At 38.6% G+C, this 17,599-nt stretch overlaps 1 protein-coding gene across 3 annotated transcripts in view; it reads left to right on the forward strand.

Annotated features, from left to right (window-relative positions):
• The window catches only part of Dis3l2 (DIS3-like 3'-5' exoribonuclease 2), a 395,417-nt gene that overhangs the window by 82,980 nt on the left and 294,838 nt on the right, over positions 1 to 17,599 (forward strand). The window contains exon 6 of one of the 3 annotated variants that reach the window (NM_001109007.2): positions 215 to 256. The exons of the other annotated variants lie outside the window; for them this stretch is intronic. Coding sequence (NP_001102477.2) covers positions 215 to 256 — 42 coding nt within the window. The remainder of the gene's footprint in view (positions 1 to 214; positions 257 to 17,599) is intronic. 3 annotated transcript variants of the gene reach the window in all.

Consider the following 17,599-nt stretch of genomic DNA (forward strand, 5'->3'; position numbering starts at 1 on the left):
ATACTAAGTGACATTGATGGGGAAAGCAGCAATAGTTCGGGCAGGTTTTTTTAGGTGTTTGTACATGGGAGCTAGACAGAACTTTTCTCTTTGAATATAAAATATAAATTATTCTGTTCTCTTTCTTCTTTTACCTATCTCCCTCCCTCCCTCCCTCCTTCCCTCCCTTCCTCCCTCTCCCTCCCTTCTTTCCTTCCTCAAACTTGGTGTGTAGCCAAGGATAACCTTGTCTCTGCCTGGAGTGCTGGGATTACAGGTATGTACTCTCATGCCTGGTTTTTAAACAGTGCTAAAGATTACACCTAGGGTTTATTATAAAGTATGTTGCAAAAGATATAGAAACAGCCAGATGATAGAGTGCTATGGAACAGAACTGAAAGTTATATCATTTGTTAGGTGTGAATGCACCTATGGGGCCCTTATTTTAAAAGCCTTTGTCCCCCTAAGACCCATCTTAGTTTTATGTGACACTTTTAGAGGAAATCTTGAGCAAGGATTTTTAGCTCGTTGCACACAGAAACCCATATATTATGTCACTGGGTTTTGGAAAAGAAAAAAAGGTAGTTAACTGGCGGAAGCCAGGAACTGTAAGCCATGATCTGTCTCCTGCACTAATGGACAGCAAAGGGATTTTAGAGAGGGGAGATAAGTAGTCTTGGTTGATTTGATGGTGAAAAGGTGGAGTGTGTGTGTGTGTGTGTGTGTGTGTGTGTGTGTGTGTGTGTACGCACACATGCATGTATACGCGCAAGTATTGTGTAGGCTACTTCACAAGTCTCCCTCCCCCTTTTGGTTGGAGAAGTTTTGCTTGGGGGGTGGTTGAGCATATGATGTCAAAGGGCTGTTGACTAGATAAACTGATTTCTGTACTTGTCCATTCTAGAAAAGTCTATTTCAAGTCATTCTTAAGTGGGTTATTTAATTTTTCCTCTAGAAAATAGTTTAAACACCTTATTACCTAAGGAATTTATAGCAAGGTATGCTCAGTCCTTACCTGATATAAATGAAATGAAATTGATACAGGGTAATTTTACTTTTCTATCTTATCTTTCTTTTGTTCCGGTTCAACTTGCTGCTTGCCATTTGATGGAAAGGAAATTATTTAAGGGCAGGTTTTATAAGATGGAGAGACTGTTGTCCTTACAGCTTCATCACAGGGTACTCAGGTTCACAGAGGGCTTTTATAGGGAGAGAATGGGGGAAGTAGACATAAGGCCATGTGCTGGGTCAAATCATCTTCATGGGCCTGACTTCTTAGGCATAACTTCTGTAGTTCTTATAGACAGCACTTTTTGGGTAAGTTAAATCTGTTAGCATGGTCTGGAGGGATGGCTCAGCAATTAACAGACCTGGCTGCTCTTGCAGAGGTCCTGGGCTCAGTTCCTAGCATCCATATGGTGGCTAATGACCATCTGTAGCTCCAGTTCCTGGGGATCTGACACCTTCTTCTGGCCTTTCTGCACTGCATGCATGTGGTGCATAAAATAAAAAGTCAAACCTTAGCAGTTTCACATTTTGTGTTGTTATTGCGCAGACCTAAAAGTAAGGTGCTATGTTAACACGTTCTGGCGTTCTCAGCGTTCCAGATGTTCTGGCTTCTGAAAAGTAAAAGAACGACTATTGACCTAGCTAACATAATGATGTGGGTGCATCTTCTCTTTAGGATTCAGATGCTGGGTGAAGAGAGGGCACGTGACCTTATGTAGACCAGGTCAGATTGGAGTGGTCATTGTTACATCTTCCTGCCATTTTGTCCAGAAGCTTTCCACTGATACCCATTGTTGAGAATCCATCAATACAGAAATCAATCTTTTCTTCTATCTTCTTGTTCTTTAGGCTACCATCTTCTAATTTTTCATGCTGGGATACAGTCTATGCACATGTGTTTTTATCCATCTTCAGGGAGAGTTATTTTGGAATTAGGAGGAACCTGGAGCAGTGAAGTGTGGGTGGGTAGTTTTGTGTAACCTAGAAAGCTAGTATTTTGGTGATCCTGTTTCTTCTTCTTGTACATGGTTACATCAGTGTGTTTGCTTTGACAGATTTCTTCATACTGGACATTTATGGCTTGTGTACTTTTCTATATGCAAATAAAACTGGAATATACTGACTAAAGGTATTTAAAACAGGAAGAAAATTTAATGACATTCCTCTATACTACTTTTAATTAGTACACAAATATAGTTATTGTTTTTATTTATTTTTCTTTTATGTGTGTTGGTGTTTTGCCTGCATGTATATCTGCGTGAAGGTGTCAGATCCACTGGAACAGGAGATACAGACAGTTGTGAGCTTCTGTGTGGCTGTTGGGAATTGAACCTGGGTCTTCTGAAGTCAACCATCATACTTAACCACTGAGTCATCTCTCTAGCCCTTTTAATTTAATTGTGTTTTAATGGCAATTATTGAAATGAGCATTGTGGATTTGGCTACAAATTTTTGATATTGATTTCCAATAGCAAACTTACATCTTACCCTTGTTCTTTTACTAACCTGTTACTTATATTTCCTGTCCTTAGTGGTTTCACTATGTAATTCAGACAGTATTACAGAGAGATATAGTAATTTGCCTTGGTAACTTCTCTTAAAGGGGGATGAATTAGGACATCAAACTAAGTATTGAGCCACAAAGCCTGGTACCAGTCAGTGTTCTTAAGGCTCTATGTCTGCTTCCATGTAAGGACTCGCATGGTACTTAGAGGATGAAGTGTGCGCTGTGCTGTGGCTGTCCTCCTGTGAGGCTGTGGTGGAGATTACTGAGAGTAGCTTAGCCTGCTTGTTCCGAACAGAACGAGTGAGCTGAATGTGAAAAGTGTGGATGGTCGGGGTAAAGTTCACAGAGCCACAATTGTCTACTTTGCCTGACGTTTTGCTCTCCAGTGGGACGTCTGTGTCATAGGTTTGAGTACCTGTTTCTTGAATGGTTTCCTATGCTGCAAGTTTTCCAAAGCCCAAGTTGATGTACTCTTTGAGTCAGTATGAATTTATATTATACCCCTTCTTCAGAGTGTTGAAGCAAGAACTGGACTCTGCACATGGGCTGATGGGTGAAATCAGACACTGATAACTTACTAGGCTTGGGGTGAGTGCTCCATTCACTGAAATGCTGACTTAGTGGCTTAGCAGATATTTGCAAAAATAAATGCAACTGTTAGAGCTTGTGAACATATTTTATCCATAAGGTGTGCCTACATTAAAAAATTATTATTTACTTGTGTGTGTGTGTGTGTGTGTGTGTGTGTGTGTGTGTGTGTGTGTGTGTGTGTTCACGCCACAGCTCACATGTGCAGGTCAGAGAAAAGCTTTGTGGGGGTTGGTTCTTTTTTTCCACTATGTGGGTCCCAGGTCATCGGGCTTGGCAGAATTTGTGTTTACCCACAGAGCCATCTTGCTGGCTGTGGTAAAAAATATTTTTATTTATACCTATTTAAAAAGGTAATAGTATAACTTAATGACTTTTTTTTTGATTCTTTGGTCTTTGATGGTGAGTTCATAGTTTTGTATTTTTAAAAGCTAGAAATATTATAACAGTGCTTTTAGGGTAAAACATCTGTCAGTATTTCCATTATAAAGTGTAATTTTAAAGAGTTTAGAAGTCAGCTGTAAAAATTTGTTCTTGGCTGATACTTAGTATACAAAAATCTCTGCCCAGGGTAATTTCCAGAATTTTTGCAGAAGCATAAACTAAGGTTACATGGTAGAAGGAGCCTACACTGGGCACATTTTTGTTTCTGTCAGTGTAGGGAAGATGACAGCTTTTAAAAATGATGCATATAAAACAATATGATTTCTTTCTTGAGATGTGTTCTTAGAAAATTGTTGGTTTTAAAAAAATGTTACTTCATCATCTAAAAGGTGACTGTTGCTTAAATATAGAAAAGTTGAAGCTCATGTGTTGGCACACACTTTTAATTCCAGCACTCCAGAGCAGAGGCAGAGGCAGAGGCAGGATCTCTGTGAGTTCAAGGCCAGCCTGGTCTACATAATACCCTGTTTCAAACAACTAAACCTAACCCAACCCGAGCCAACCCAAGCCAAGCCAAGCCAGCCAACCTAACCCAACCCAACCCAAACCAACCCAGACCCCAGTTGTACCCCTACCCCTACCTGAAGCCCAAACTGGAGGAGCTTGAAGAACTCCTTTGTGATCAGGGTCCAGCAGCTCCTCTTAAGGTCAGTGCTCAGGGCTATGCAGTGACTCTGTGGCTTCAGATCCTTTTTTATTACCTGGTCTACTTTGTTGAAAAGTAGCTTTCCTTTTGGTATGTGGCTTTGCAGAGAAAGTCAAAATACTGAAGAAGAAAAAAAAGAGGCATTTTTATTCATGGCTAGAGACTTAGCCAGTAAATCTGGAGAGCTTCTAGTTAATGTAATTTTCTTACTAAATCTCTAGGAAGGTGTTAACTTGAAGCCATCAACTACAGTGTAGATAAACTTTTTGCTTTTATGTTGTAACAAGTACATGTGCACATATAGTTTAGATGCATTTAAAACTCATGACCAGGCCTTTGTTCTTTTCTATAGTGTCTTTGTAGTTAAGTCCCGTAAGTAGATTTCCTCCAGAGTAGCTTCATATGAGACACCTAGACTAGCCTTCTAGTTGACAATAACTGCCTCTTGTGTTACTGAATCATAGAAACACATGTATGTAAAGCCTTTAGGGAACATTTGAAATTTTGATTTTTAAGATGAAACATGAGTTTATATGAAGTATGAATTGGAAATAATACTGGATTTTATGCATTCATTTCAAAATATAGTATTCATGGTGGAAAACCAAATACTTTATTAAGAACATGCTTCCTCCCTCCACAACCACCCTGATTTAAAGCCTCCCTCATACTATAAAATACTATACTATTTTTAGGGCCAAAGGAAATAAAAAAATAACCAATCCTACCTTCATAAACCCAAGAACCTCATCAAACAAATGTATTCTGAGAGTCAGGTCAGGTTTAGGAACTTGCTTAAATTCTTAGTGTTATCATCACCAATGGCTGCTGCCCAGTCAGTGCTTCAGTGGACAAACACCCCCACTTGGCCTTAGAGACTGCCATGTGTTGCTCTGGAACCATCTTTGCTGAGATGATTCCGCTTTTGCTTGGCTAGTTTGAGGTTGGTCATTCTAAGGGAGATGACTACTCATCTTGTCATGACTCATGTGACACTAAGGGCTGAAATTCTGAGTGTGGACGTGATAGTGGGCATTAAGCAAAGATTTGATCCCCAGGTCCTAAGAAGTGTGTGTGATCCTGTGCAGAGATGCTCCTTGTTACGTAGTGCTTTTCCTGGACTTTTCACTTTTCTAAGAAGCCCTGGTTTGTTTTGGTTTTTTTTTTTCAAAGAAATGTAGGTTCTGTGAAGCCCTCTTAGTGAACAAGAACCAATAAATGCACAACACACACACACACACACACACACACACACACACACACACACCCCTACCTCTTCCCCATGTATTAAAATTTGTGTACACACAGAAATCTCCAATTCTAGTGTAACACTCCCGAGTTTGTTCTAGTTTCCCCTTCCCTACACTTATATTTACTTTATCTGACATAAGAATTCTGCCTTTATTTTTTAATACGTAGTTCTGTGACGAATGGTGTGGAGATTTTGAATAGACTGCATTGACTCTGTTTATTGTTTTTGGTACGATAGTAATTTTCATAGTATTGAATCCATCAATCCATGAGTGTGGGAGGTCTTTCTATTTTCTATTGCCTCCTGTGATTTCTTTAGAGTTTTAAAGTTTTCATTGTACAATCCTTTGCTTCCTTGGTTCCTTGCTTAGTTTACTCCAAGCGGGTTTTTTTTTTTTTTTTTTTTTTTTTTTTTAATGCTACTGTAGATGGGGTTGTTTGCCTGGTAGATAGGGAAACCTTGTCAGAGTTTGTTATTATTACTTTAAAAAAACAGTCACTTATGACTGGGAGGAGGTGGACTCTCAATGCAGTTTTGATTTATAGTTCATTGATAACTAAAAATATCGAGCATTTAAAAATACATTTTTATTGGATTTTTTAATTTATATTTCAAATGTTATCCCCTTTCCCAGTTTCCCGTCCATAAACCTCCTATCCCTTCTACCCTCCCTCTTCTTTTATGAGGGTGTTCTTCTACCCAACCCTACCCACCCCTTCATTTATTGGGTATTTTGCTTTTTTTTTTTTTTTCGAGAAGTCTAATTCTTTTCTTAGTAACTTTTTTGGTCCTCCTACTCCTAACACGTGCATGCATGAGTGTGTGCATGTGTGTGGTGTGTGTGGTGTGTGTGTGTGGTGTGGTGTGGTGGTGTGTGTGCATGTGTGTAGTATGTGTGTGTGTGATGTGTGTGGTGTGTGTGTGTGTGTGTGTGTGTGCGTGTATGTTAGTGTCTGTGTGAGAGATGGGGAGGTTCAGGAAGAGGAGGAAAGGGGGAGAGGGAGAGTGACTGTCACCTAGGTCATGGTGGCCACATGTGTTGTTCAGCTCTTGTTTCCTACTTTTTTATGCTAATGAATGTGATTGAGGATTTTTTTTTTTTTTTGGTTCTTTTTTTCGGAGCTGGGGACCGAACCCAGGGCCTTGCGCTTCCTAGGTAAGCGCTCTACCACTGAGCTAAATCCCCAGCCCCATGATTGAGGATTTTTAATGCTTATACTTAGTTTTTCTCTATGTTTTGTGAAGCCTTATTAGGTTCTTTTACATCTACAACAATGACATTTATGCATTGCCTCTTATCAACATCATTTGGGGCATTTTGTCCTTGGTAATACCCATTTTTCTTGAAGTTGTTTTGTCTAAATTCCAATCCCAGATAAGTGTGTGTGTGTGTGTGTGTGTGTGTGTGTGTGTGTGTGTGCGTAGACCAACCAGTTCTTGTTCTTATTAGCTAGGGGTCACCCACTTTAAGGGACCTGGACTCTACTGATTAGGGTAGGCTGGTCAGCCAGTGGGGCCAAGGATTTACTTGTCTCTATCTTTCCAGCCTTGGAATTATAAGCACACACCATCATCGTGAGCTTTTTTTATGTGGGTGCAGTGATCAAACTCATGCTTATGGGTTACATGGCAGTAACTTTGCTGTCGGAGCCATGTCCCTATTTCTGCTCCCCTATGGACTATGCCAAGCTTGGAATATGACCCTTATTTTGGTGCCCGATGCTCTCTTGCCCACAAACGTCTTCACTAAACTTATCTGTTTTTCAGAGATGGTTTGCAGGCTGATTTTACTTCTCAGTGAGTTTCAGGATATTGAAGTATCTGTGAAATGTGGAATGCATTTGCTAAAGGGTGGTAAGATGTGGGAATTTGAGATTAGATACTAGCTAAGCCCCTATATAAATAACATACTTAAATATAAATGATCCTTATATTAGTTGACAAGTTATTGAAACATTTAGGATATGTTCTTTTCTAAATAGTCTATTTCTGCTTTGATTCTGTGTCAGAAATTGGTGTGATTCTAAATTGAGTAATATTTAATTCAAGCAAGTCTTAACTGCCCTATCAGTATACTTCTAGGAATACAAACATGAGAATTTTCTTTAAAAAGAATCCTAGTTTGATCATTTCCAAGGAGACTTGGATCTTTATTCTTTACTAGGAGACACAGATTCATACTCCACTGACATAGGGGGCAGTCAGTCTAGTCCCTATCTATGGGTATGCAGGTCATATAACGGAATGGGTTAGCTACAAAAAACTTGGTAAAAATGAGATTGAAGCATCCTCTCTTGGGCCTTCCTTCTTGTTAAACTTCTTATGGTCTGTGGGTGGTATCATGGGTATTCTGTACTTTTGGCTAATATCCACTTATCAGTGAGTATATACCATGCATGTCCTTTTAGGATTATCTCACTCAGGATGATATTTTCTAGTTCCATTCATTTGCTGCAGAATTCATGATGTCCTCATTTTTAATAGCTGAATAGTATTCCATTGTGTAAATGAACCATGTTTTCTGTATCCATTCTTCAGTTGAGGGACATCTGGGTTGTTTCCAGTTTCTGGCTATTAATGAATAAGGCTGCTATGAACATAGTGGAACACGTGTCCTTGGGGAGTGGTGGACCATCGTTTGGGTATATGCCCAGGAGTGGTATAGATAGAACTATTCCCAGTATTCTGAGAAACCACGAGATTGATTTCCAGAGTGGTTATACCAGTTTGCAATCCCACCAGCAATGGAGGAATGTTCTCCTTGCTTCATATCCTTGATAGCATGTGTTGTCATTTGAGTTTTTGATCTTAGCTATTTTAATTGGCATAAGGTGGAATGTAAGGGTTATTTTGATTTGCATTTCTCTGATGACTAAGGATTCTGAATATTTCTTTAAGTGCTTCTCAGCCATTTGGGACTCCTCTGTTGAGAATTCTCTGTTTAGCTCTGTACCCCATTTTAAAATTGGGTTATTTGGTTTTGTTGGAGTCTGACTTGTTGAGTTCTTTATATATTTTGGCTATTAGCCCTCTCTCAGATGTAGGATTAGTGAAGATCTTTTCCCAATCTGTAGGCTGCTGTTTTTGTCCTATTGACTATGTCCTTTGCCTTACAAAAGCATTTTAATTTTGTGAGGTCTCATTTGTCAATCTTAAAGCCTGAGACATTGGTGTTCTGTTCAGAAAGTTGTCTCCTGTACCAATGAGTTCAAGTCTGTTATCCACTTTCTGATCTATTTAGTGTGTCTTGTTTTATATTGAGGGTTTTGGTCCACTTGGACTTGAGTTTTGTGCAGGATTATAAATATGGATCTATTTGATTTCTTCTACATGCAGATATCCAGTTAGACTTGTAATTTTTTTGTTGAAGATGCTTTCTTTTTTCTATTGTGTGGTTTTGCCTTCTTTGTCAAACATCAAGTGTCTATAGGTGTGTGGGCTTATTTCTGAGTCTTTGATTCCATTGATCAACCTTTTTGTCTCTGTATCAGTACCATGGGGTTTTTAATAACTATTGCTCTGTAGTATAGTGTAGGTTGAGGTCAGGGATAGTGATTCCCCCAGAAGTTCTTTTATTGTTGATAATTATATTCACTTCTTGTTTTTTTTTTTTTCATATGAAGTTGAGATTTGCTCATTGCATGTCTATGAAGAGTTAAAATTTTGATGGGGATTGCATTGAATCTGTAGATTGCTTTGGGTAAGATGGCCATTTTCACTATGTTAATCCTACTGATCAGGAGCATGGACATCTTTCTTCTGAGATATTCCTCAATTTCTCTCTTCAAGGACTTTACATTCTTTTTTTTTTTTTTTTTTTGGAGCTGGGGACCGAACCCAGGACCTTGCGCTTCCTAGGCAAGCGCTCTACCACTGAGCCAAATCCCCAACCCCTAGGACTTGACATTCTTATCATACAGGTCTTTCACTTGGTTGGCTAGAGTTACACCAAGATATTTGATATTATTTGTGGCTTTTGTGAAGGCTGTTGTTTCCCTAATTTCTTTTTTAGCCCATTTATCATTTGTATAAAGGAAGGCTACTCATTTGATTTAATTTCATATCCAGCCACTTTGCTGAAGTTGTTTATCAGCTGTTAGGAATTCTCTGGTAGCATTTTTGGGGTCATTTATATAAACTATCATATCATCTGCAAATAGTGATACCTTGACTTCTTCCTTTCCAATTTGTAACTCCTTGATCTCCTTTTGTTGTCTAATTGCTCTAGCTAGAACTTTGAGTATTATATTTAATCAATAGGGAGAGTGTGGGCAGCCTTGTCTTGTCCCTGATTTTAGTGGGATTGCTTCATTTTTCTCTCTATTTAATTTGATGTTGGCTGTTGGTTTGCTGTATATTGCTTTAGAAAGTGGAGAGATCCAATTTAACAAAATATTTGAAAGCTCTACAACAAAAAGAAGCAAACACACCCAGCAGGAGTAGACAACAGAAAAGGACCAAACTCAAGTCTGAAATCAATCAATTAGAAACAAAGAGAACAATATAAAGAATCAACCAAACCAAGAGCTGGGTCTTTGAGAAAATATACAAGAGAGGATCATTGACTCCCAAGAAGATTGGGACCCACAGGTTGATAGCCTCTGCTCTAAACACTCTGTCAAGGAAATTCTTAGATCTGATAAGTCCTTTCAGAAAAGTGCCAGGATATAAAATCAACATAAAAAAATTAATTAGTTTTCTATGAACCAACAATGAATATGCTGAGAAGAAAATAAGAAAAACATTTCTACATTATCTTCAAAGCAAAAACCCTAACTAGAAGTAAACCTAACCAAAGAGGTGACAGGCCTCTAAGATGAAGATTTTTTTAAATACCAAGGGAAGAAATTGGAAACAATAGAAAATGGTAAGACCTCCCTCATTCATGGAGTAGCAGAATTGATATTGTTGAAGTATTATTACCTACTATGAAGGATTATTTTACCTAAAGTGAATCATAGATTCAATGTCATCCATACCAATATTAACAGTGGCAGGAATAGTAAAAGAATTCTGAAATTCATATAGAAGCACAAAACAGCCTGAATAGCGAAAATAATCATTAGGAAAAGTAGATATGCTAGATGAATCAAAAGGTTATGGCTTGAAGTTATTCTGCAGGGCCATGGTAACCAAACAAGTATGGCATACGTACACACATACTGACAGACCATGGAATTAAAAGCATCCATATACACACTCTATTCTTTTAAAAATTTAAAAAATCGAGAATCTCACACATTAAATATACTATGTTGCTTTCTGTTTCCTCCTACACCCGGAGCTGACCCTGTGACACAGTTTTCTCTATTCAGATCCTGCTGTAAGAAAGCTTGTCTCCAGGAGTGCTGAGATACAGGCTTACAGGAGGGTCAAGCCACTGTCAGAGACATCAAGACAAGCTAACACCAGAGACAACCAGATGGCTAGAGGCAAGTGCAGGAGCTTAAGAAACAGAAACCAAGACTACTTGGCATCATCAGAGCCCAGTTCTCCCACCAAAGCAAATACTGGATATCCCAACACACCAGAAAAGCAAGATTTAGATTTAAAATCACATCCCATGATGATGACAGATGAATTTAAGAAGGACATCAATAACTCCCTTAAAAACAGGACAACACAGGTAAATAAATAGAAGACCTTAAAGAGGAAACACAAAAATCCCTTAAAGAATTACAAGAAAACACAACCAAACAGGTGAAGGAATTGAACAAAACCATCCAGGATCTGAAAATGAAAATAGAAACAATAAAGAAATCAGAAAGGGGGACAACCCTGGAGATAGAAAACCTAGGAAAGAAATCAGGAGTCATAGACGCAAGCATCACCAACAGAGTACCAGAGATAGAAGAGAGAATCTCAGGGGCAGAAGACACCATAGAAAGCATTGATACAACCATCAACAAAAATGTAAAATGCATAAGTCTCCTAACCCAAAACATCCAGGAAATCCAGGATACAATGAGAAGATCAAATCTAAGGATAATAGGTATAGAAGAGAGTGAAGACTCCCAACTTAAAGGGCCAGTAAATACCTTCAACAAAATTATACAAGAAAACTTCCATAACCTAAAGAAAGAATGCCCATAAACATACAAAAACTCTAGATAGATTGGACCAGAAAAGAAATTCCTCCCATTACATAATAGTCAAAACATCAAATGCACAGAAGGAGAAAGAATATTAAAAGCAGTGAGGGCAAAATGTCAAATAACATATAAAAGTAAACCTGTCAGAATTACACCAGACTTCTCACCAGAGGCTATGAAAGCCAGAAGATCTAGTACAGATATCGTATAGACCCTAAGAGAACACAAATGCCAGCCCAGGCTACTATATCCAGCAAAACACTCAATTACCCTAAATGGAGAAATCAAGGTATTCCTTGACAAAACCAAATTTCCACAATATCTTTCCACAAATCCAGACCTGCAAAAGATAATGCATGGAAAACACCAACACAAGTAGGGAAACTACCCTCTAGAAAAAGCAAGAAAGTAATTTCCTTGCAGCAAACCCAAAAGAAGAGAGCCATGCAAACATAATTTCATCTCTAACAACAAAAATAACAGGAAACACCAATCACCATTCTTTAATATCTCTTAACATCAATGGACTCAATTCCCCAATAAAAAGACATAGACTGACAGATTGGATACATAAAGAGGACCCAGCATTTTGCTGCATATGGGAAACATAGTTCAGTGACAAAGATAGACACTACCTCAAAGTAAAAGGCTGGAAAAAAATTTTCCAAGCAAATGTTTCCAAGAAACAAGCTGGAGTAGCCATTCTAATATCAAATAAAATCAACTTTCAACCAAAAGTTATCAAAAAAGATAAGGAATGACACTTCATATTCATCAAAAGAAAAATCGAACAAGATGAACTCTCCATCCTGAATATCTATGCTCCAAATGCAAGGGCACCTACATTCATAAAAGAAAACCTTACTTAAGCTTAAAGCACACATTGTACCTCACACAATAATAGTGGGAGACTTCAACCCCCCACTCTCAGCAATGGACAGATCATAGAAACAGAAACTAAACAAAGACACAGAGAAACTAACAGAAGTAATGAACCAAATGGACTTAACAGATATCTGTATAACATTTCATTCTAAAACAAAAGAATATACCTTTTTCTCCACACCTCATGTTACATTGTCCAAAATTGGCCATATAATTGGTCATAAAACAGGCCTCAACAGATACAAAAAGATTGAAATAATCTCATGCAGCCTATTAGATCACCATGAACTAAGACTGGTCTTCAATAACAACAAAAACAACAGATCGCCCACATACACATGTAAGTTGAACAACACTGTACTCCATGATAACTTGGTCAAGGAAGAATAAAGAAAGAAATTAATGACTTTTTAGAATTTAATGAAAATGAAGGCACAGTAGGCCCAAACTTATGGGACACAATGAAAGCAGTGCTAAGAGGAAAACTCATAGCTCTCAGTGCCTCCAAAAAGAAACTGGAAAATGCATACACTAGCATTTTGACAGCACACCTAAAAGCTCTAGAACAAAAAGAAGCAAATATACCCAAGTAGAGTAGAGGGCATGAAATAATCAAACACATGGATGAAATCAGCCAAATAGAAACAAAAAAGAACTATACAAAGAATCAACAAAATCAGGAGCTGGTTCTTTGAGAAAATAAGATAGATAAACCCATAGCCAGACAAACTAGAGGGCACAGAGAGCATATCCAAATTAAGAAAATCAGAAATGAAAAGGGAAACACACAACAGAATCTGAGGAAATTAAAAAAATCATCAAATCCTACCACAAAAGCCTATATTCAACAAAACTGGAAAATCTGGATGAAATGGACAATTTTCAAGACAGATACGAGGTTCTAAAGTTAAATCAGGATCATCTAAACAGTTCTATAACTCCTAAAGAAATTGAAGCAGTTATTAAAAGTCTCCAAAAAAAAAAAAAAAAAAAAAAAAGCCCAGGACCAGATGGGTTTAGTGGAGAATTCTATCAGACCATCATAGACTACCTAATACTAATACTGTCCAAATTATTCCATAAAATAGAAGCAGAAGGAACACTACCAAGTTACTTCTAAGAAGCTACAATTATGCTTATATCTAAACCACACCAAGACCCAACAAAGAAAGAAAACTTCAGGTCAATTTCCTTTATGAATACTGAAGAAAAAATACTCAATAAAATTCTCACAAACAGAATCAAAGAACACATCAAAAGGATCATTCATCATGATTAAGTAGGTCTCATCCCATGGATGCAGGAATGGTTCAAGAAATGGAAATCCATCAATAGAATCCACTAATCCACTATATAAACAAACTCAAAGAAAAAAAGCCACGTGATCATTTCATTAGATGCTGAGAAAGCATTTGACAAAATTCAACACCCCTTTATGTTAAAAGTCTTGGAAAGATCAGGAATTCAAGGCCCATACCTAAACTTAGTAAAAGCCATATACAGCAAACCAGTCGCTAACATTAAACTAAATGAAGAGAAACTTGAAACAATCCCACTAAAATCAGGGACTGGACTAGGCTGCGTACTCTCTCTCTATGTATTCAGTATAGTACCTGACGTTCTAACCAGAGCAGTCAGACAACAAAAGCGTGTCAAAGGGCTACAAATTGGAAAGAAGTCAAAATATCACTATTTACAGATGATATGATAGTATACTTAAGTGACCCCAAATGTTCGACCAGAGAACTATTAAGCCTGATAAACAACTTCAGCAAAGTGACTGGGTATAAAATTAACTCAAACAAATCAGTAGCCTTCCTCTACTCAACGGATAAACAGGCCGAGAAAGAAATTATGGAAATGACACCCTTCACAATAGCATAAAACACCTCAGTGTGACTCTAACCAAGCAAATGAAAGATTTGTATGACAAGAACTTCAAGTCTCTGAAGAAAGAAATTGAAAAAGGTCTCAGAAGATGGAAAGAACTCCCATGGTCATGGATTGACAGGATTAATCTAGTAAAAGTGGCCATCTTGACAAAAGCAATCTACAGATTCAATGCAATCCCCATCAAAATTTCAACTCAATTCTTCATAGAGATAGAGCAATTTGCAAATTCATTTAGAATAACAAAAAACCCAGGATAGTGAAAACTATCCTTAACAATAAAAGAACTGATGGAATCACTATGGCTGACCTCAAGCTGTTTTACAGTACAATAGTGATTAAAAACTGTATGGTATTGGTACAGAGACTGGCAGGTAGATTAGTAGAGTAGAATTGAAGACCCAGAAATGAACCCACACACCTATGGTCACTTGATTTTTGACAAAGGAGCCAAAACCATCCAATGGAAAAAAGATAGCATTTTCAACAAATGGTGCTGGTTCAACTGGCAGTCAGCATGTAGAAGAATGCAAATTGATCTATTCTTATTGCCCTGTACAAAGCTCCAGTCCACGTGGATCAAGGACCTCTGCAGAAAACTAGATATACTCAAACTAATAGAAGAGAAAGAGGAAGAGCCTTGAACACATGAGCACTGGGGAAAATTTCTTGAACAGAATACCAGTGGCTTATGCTCTAAGATCAAGAATTAACAAATGGGACTTCATAAAATTGCCTGTAAGGCAACAGACACTGTCATTAGGACAAAAGAGCAACCAACAGGTTGGGAAAAGATCTTTACTAATCCTAAATCTGAGAGATGTCTAATATCCAATATATATATAAAGAACTCTAGAAGTTAAACTCCAGAGAATCAAATAACCCTATTAAAAAAGGGGGACAGAGCTAAACAAAGCCTTCTCAACTGATGAATATTGAATGGCTGAGAAGTACCTAAAGAAATGTTCAACATCCTTAGTTGTCAGGGTAGTGTCAATCAAAACAACCTTCTGATTCCACCTTACATCAGTCAGAATAGCCAAGATAAAAAACTCAGGTGACAACAGATGTGGCACGGATGTGGAGAAAGAGGAACAGTTCTCCATTGTTGGTAGGATTGCAAGCTGGTACAACCACTTTGAAAATAAGTCTGGAGGTTCCTCAGAAAATTGGACATGGTACTACCTGAGGACCCAGCTACACCATTCCTAGGTATATACCCAAAAGATGCTTCAACATATAACAAGGACACATGCTCCACTATGTCCATAGCAGCCTTATTTATAATAGCCAGAAGCTGGAAAGAACCCAGATGTCCCTCAGTAGAGGAATAGGTACAGAAAATGTGATACATTTATATAGTGGAATACTACTCAGCTATAAAAAACAATGACTTCATGAAATTCATAGGCAAATGGATGGAACTAGAAAATATCCTTAGTGAGGTAACCCAAACACTTTAAAATAATACACATGGTATTATTTAGTGATAAGTAGATATTAGCCCAAAAGTTTGGAGTACCCCAGATACAATCCACAGACCACATGAAGCTCAAGAAGAAGGAAGACAAAAGTGTGGATGCTTCATTCCTTCTTAGAAGAGGGAACAAAAACATTCACAGGATGAAATACAGATACAAAGTGTGGAGCAAAGACTGAAGGAAAGGCCATCCAGAGACTTCCCACCTACGGATCCAGCCTGTACATAGCCACCAAACCCAGACACGATTGCAGTTGCCAAGAAGTGCATGTTGACAGGAGCCTGATATAGCTGTCTCCTGAGAAGGTCTGCCAGAGCATGTCAAATACAAAGACAGATACTCACAGCCAGCCATTGAAGTCAGAACGGTGTCCCCAATGGAGGAGTTAGAGAGAGGACTGAAGGAGCTGAAGGGCTTTGCAACTCCATAAGAACAACAGTACCAGCAAACCAGAGCTCCCAGGGAATAACCACCATCAAAAGACATGGACAGACCCATGGCTCCAGCTGCATATGTAGCAGAGGATGGCCTTGTTTGGCACCAATGAGAGGAGAAGCCCTTGGTCCTACCAAGGTAGACCCCTCAGTGTAGGGGCTTGTCAGTATGGGGAGACAGGAAGGGGTGGGTGGATGGGTGGGTAAACACCCTCATAGAAGAAATGGGAAGGGGAATGGGATAGGGGGTTTATGACTGGGAAACCAGGAAAGGGGATAACGTTTGAAACATAAAAAAAAAAAATCCAAGTAAAAAGATTTAATTTGTGCAGCATCATGTCTAGAAGGCACCATGTTGAAGAAGGTGACCCAGTATTTTGTCTTTTACAATTAAAAATAATAGTTTTGAGAGAGAGGGAGAGGGCGAGGGAGAGGGAGAGGGAGGAGATAGGGAGGATATCTATCTTTGTTTGTGCATGTAAGTTCAGTGCCTGTGGAGGCCAGAAGAGGACTTTGGATCTCCTGAACTTATGTTGTGGGAATTTCTATTTCTGTGATAAAATGCCATAACCAAAAGCAATTTGAGGTGAAAAGGGTTTGTTTCATCCCACTGCTTGTAGTCCATCATCCAGGAAATCAGGGCAGGAATTCAAGACAGGGACTTGGAGGAAGGAGCTGCTGCAGGGGCCATGGTGGAGTTCTTGTTCCCTCTGACTTGCTCATATACCGCAGGTTTACCTGGCCAGGCACAATACCACTCACAGTGGAATGGCCTCTAACACCTCCATTATCAATCATGAAAATGGCCCATATGCCTTCCTACAGGTCGAACTTGGAGGCAATTCCTCAGCTATGATTTTCTCTTCCCTGATGACCATAGCTTGTGTCAGGTTGATAAAACCCAACCAGGCAGGGTAAAACAGAGGTAAGCCTCCTGATGCTAGGAACCAAATTTGAGTCCTTTGTAAGAGCAGAATCTGCTTTGAACTGCTCAAGTATCTTTTTAGCCTCATTTGTCTTTTTCAGCCCCTTTCCTGATGTTCCCTGAGCCTTAGGTATATGGGTTGTGTTGTAGATGTACCAATTGGAACAGGCACTCTAGAGTCAATTGCTCTGTACATCTGGACCTTTTGTGTATCTGAATACTGTCCTCTGTCTGCTACAGTAAAGAAGCTTTTGATGAGTAGTGAGAGCTACATTACCTGTCAGTGTAAGCATAAATATGTAGAATGCAGTTGGAAGGTAAATAGAGTTAAAGAAATACAGTACTAAGTTCTTCTCTAGGGTCAAGGCTCTCTATGAGCCTTGAACTCATGGCTATAACCAGACATGGGTTTCCTTTTGGCTTGCTTAAGTCCAGTTAGACAGTTGTTAGTCACTTCCATGATAATGG

Source organism: Rattus norvegicus, chromosome 9 (assembly GCF_021556685.1).
Source record: "Rattus norvegicus strain SHRSP/BbbUtx chromosome 9, alternate assembly SHRSP_T2T, whole genome shotgun sequence".
Lineage (NCBI taxonomy): Eukaryota > Metazoa > Chordata > Mammalia > Rodentia > Muridae > Rattus > Rattus norvegicus.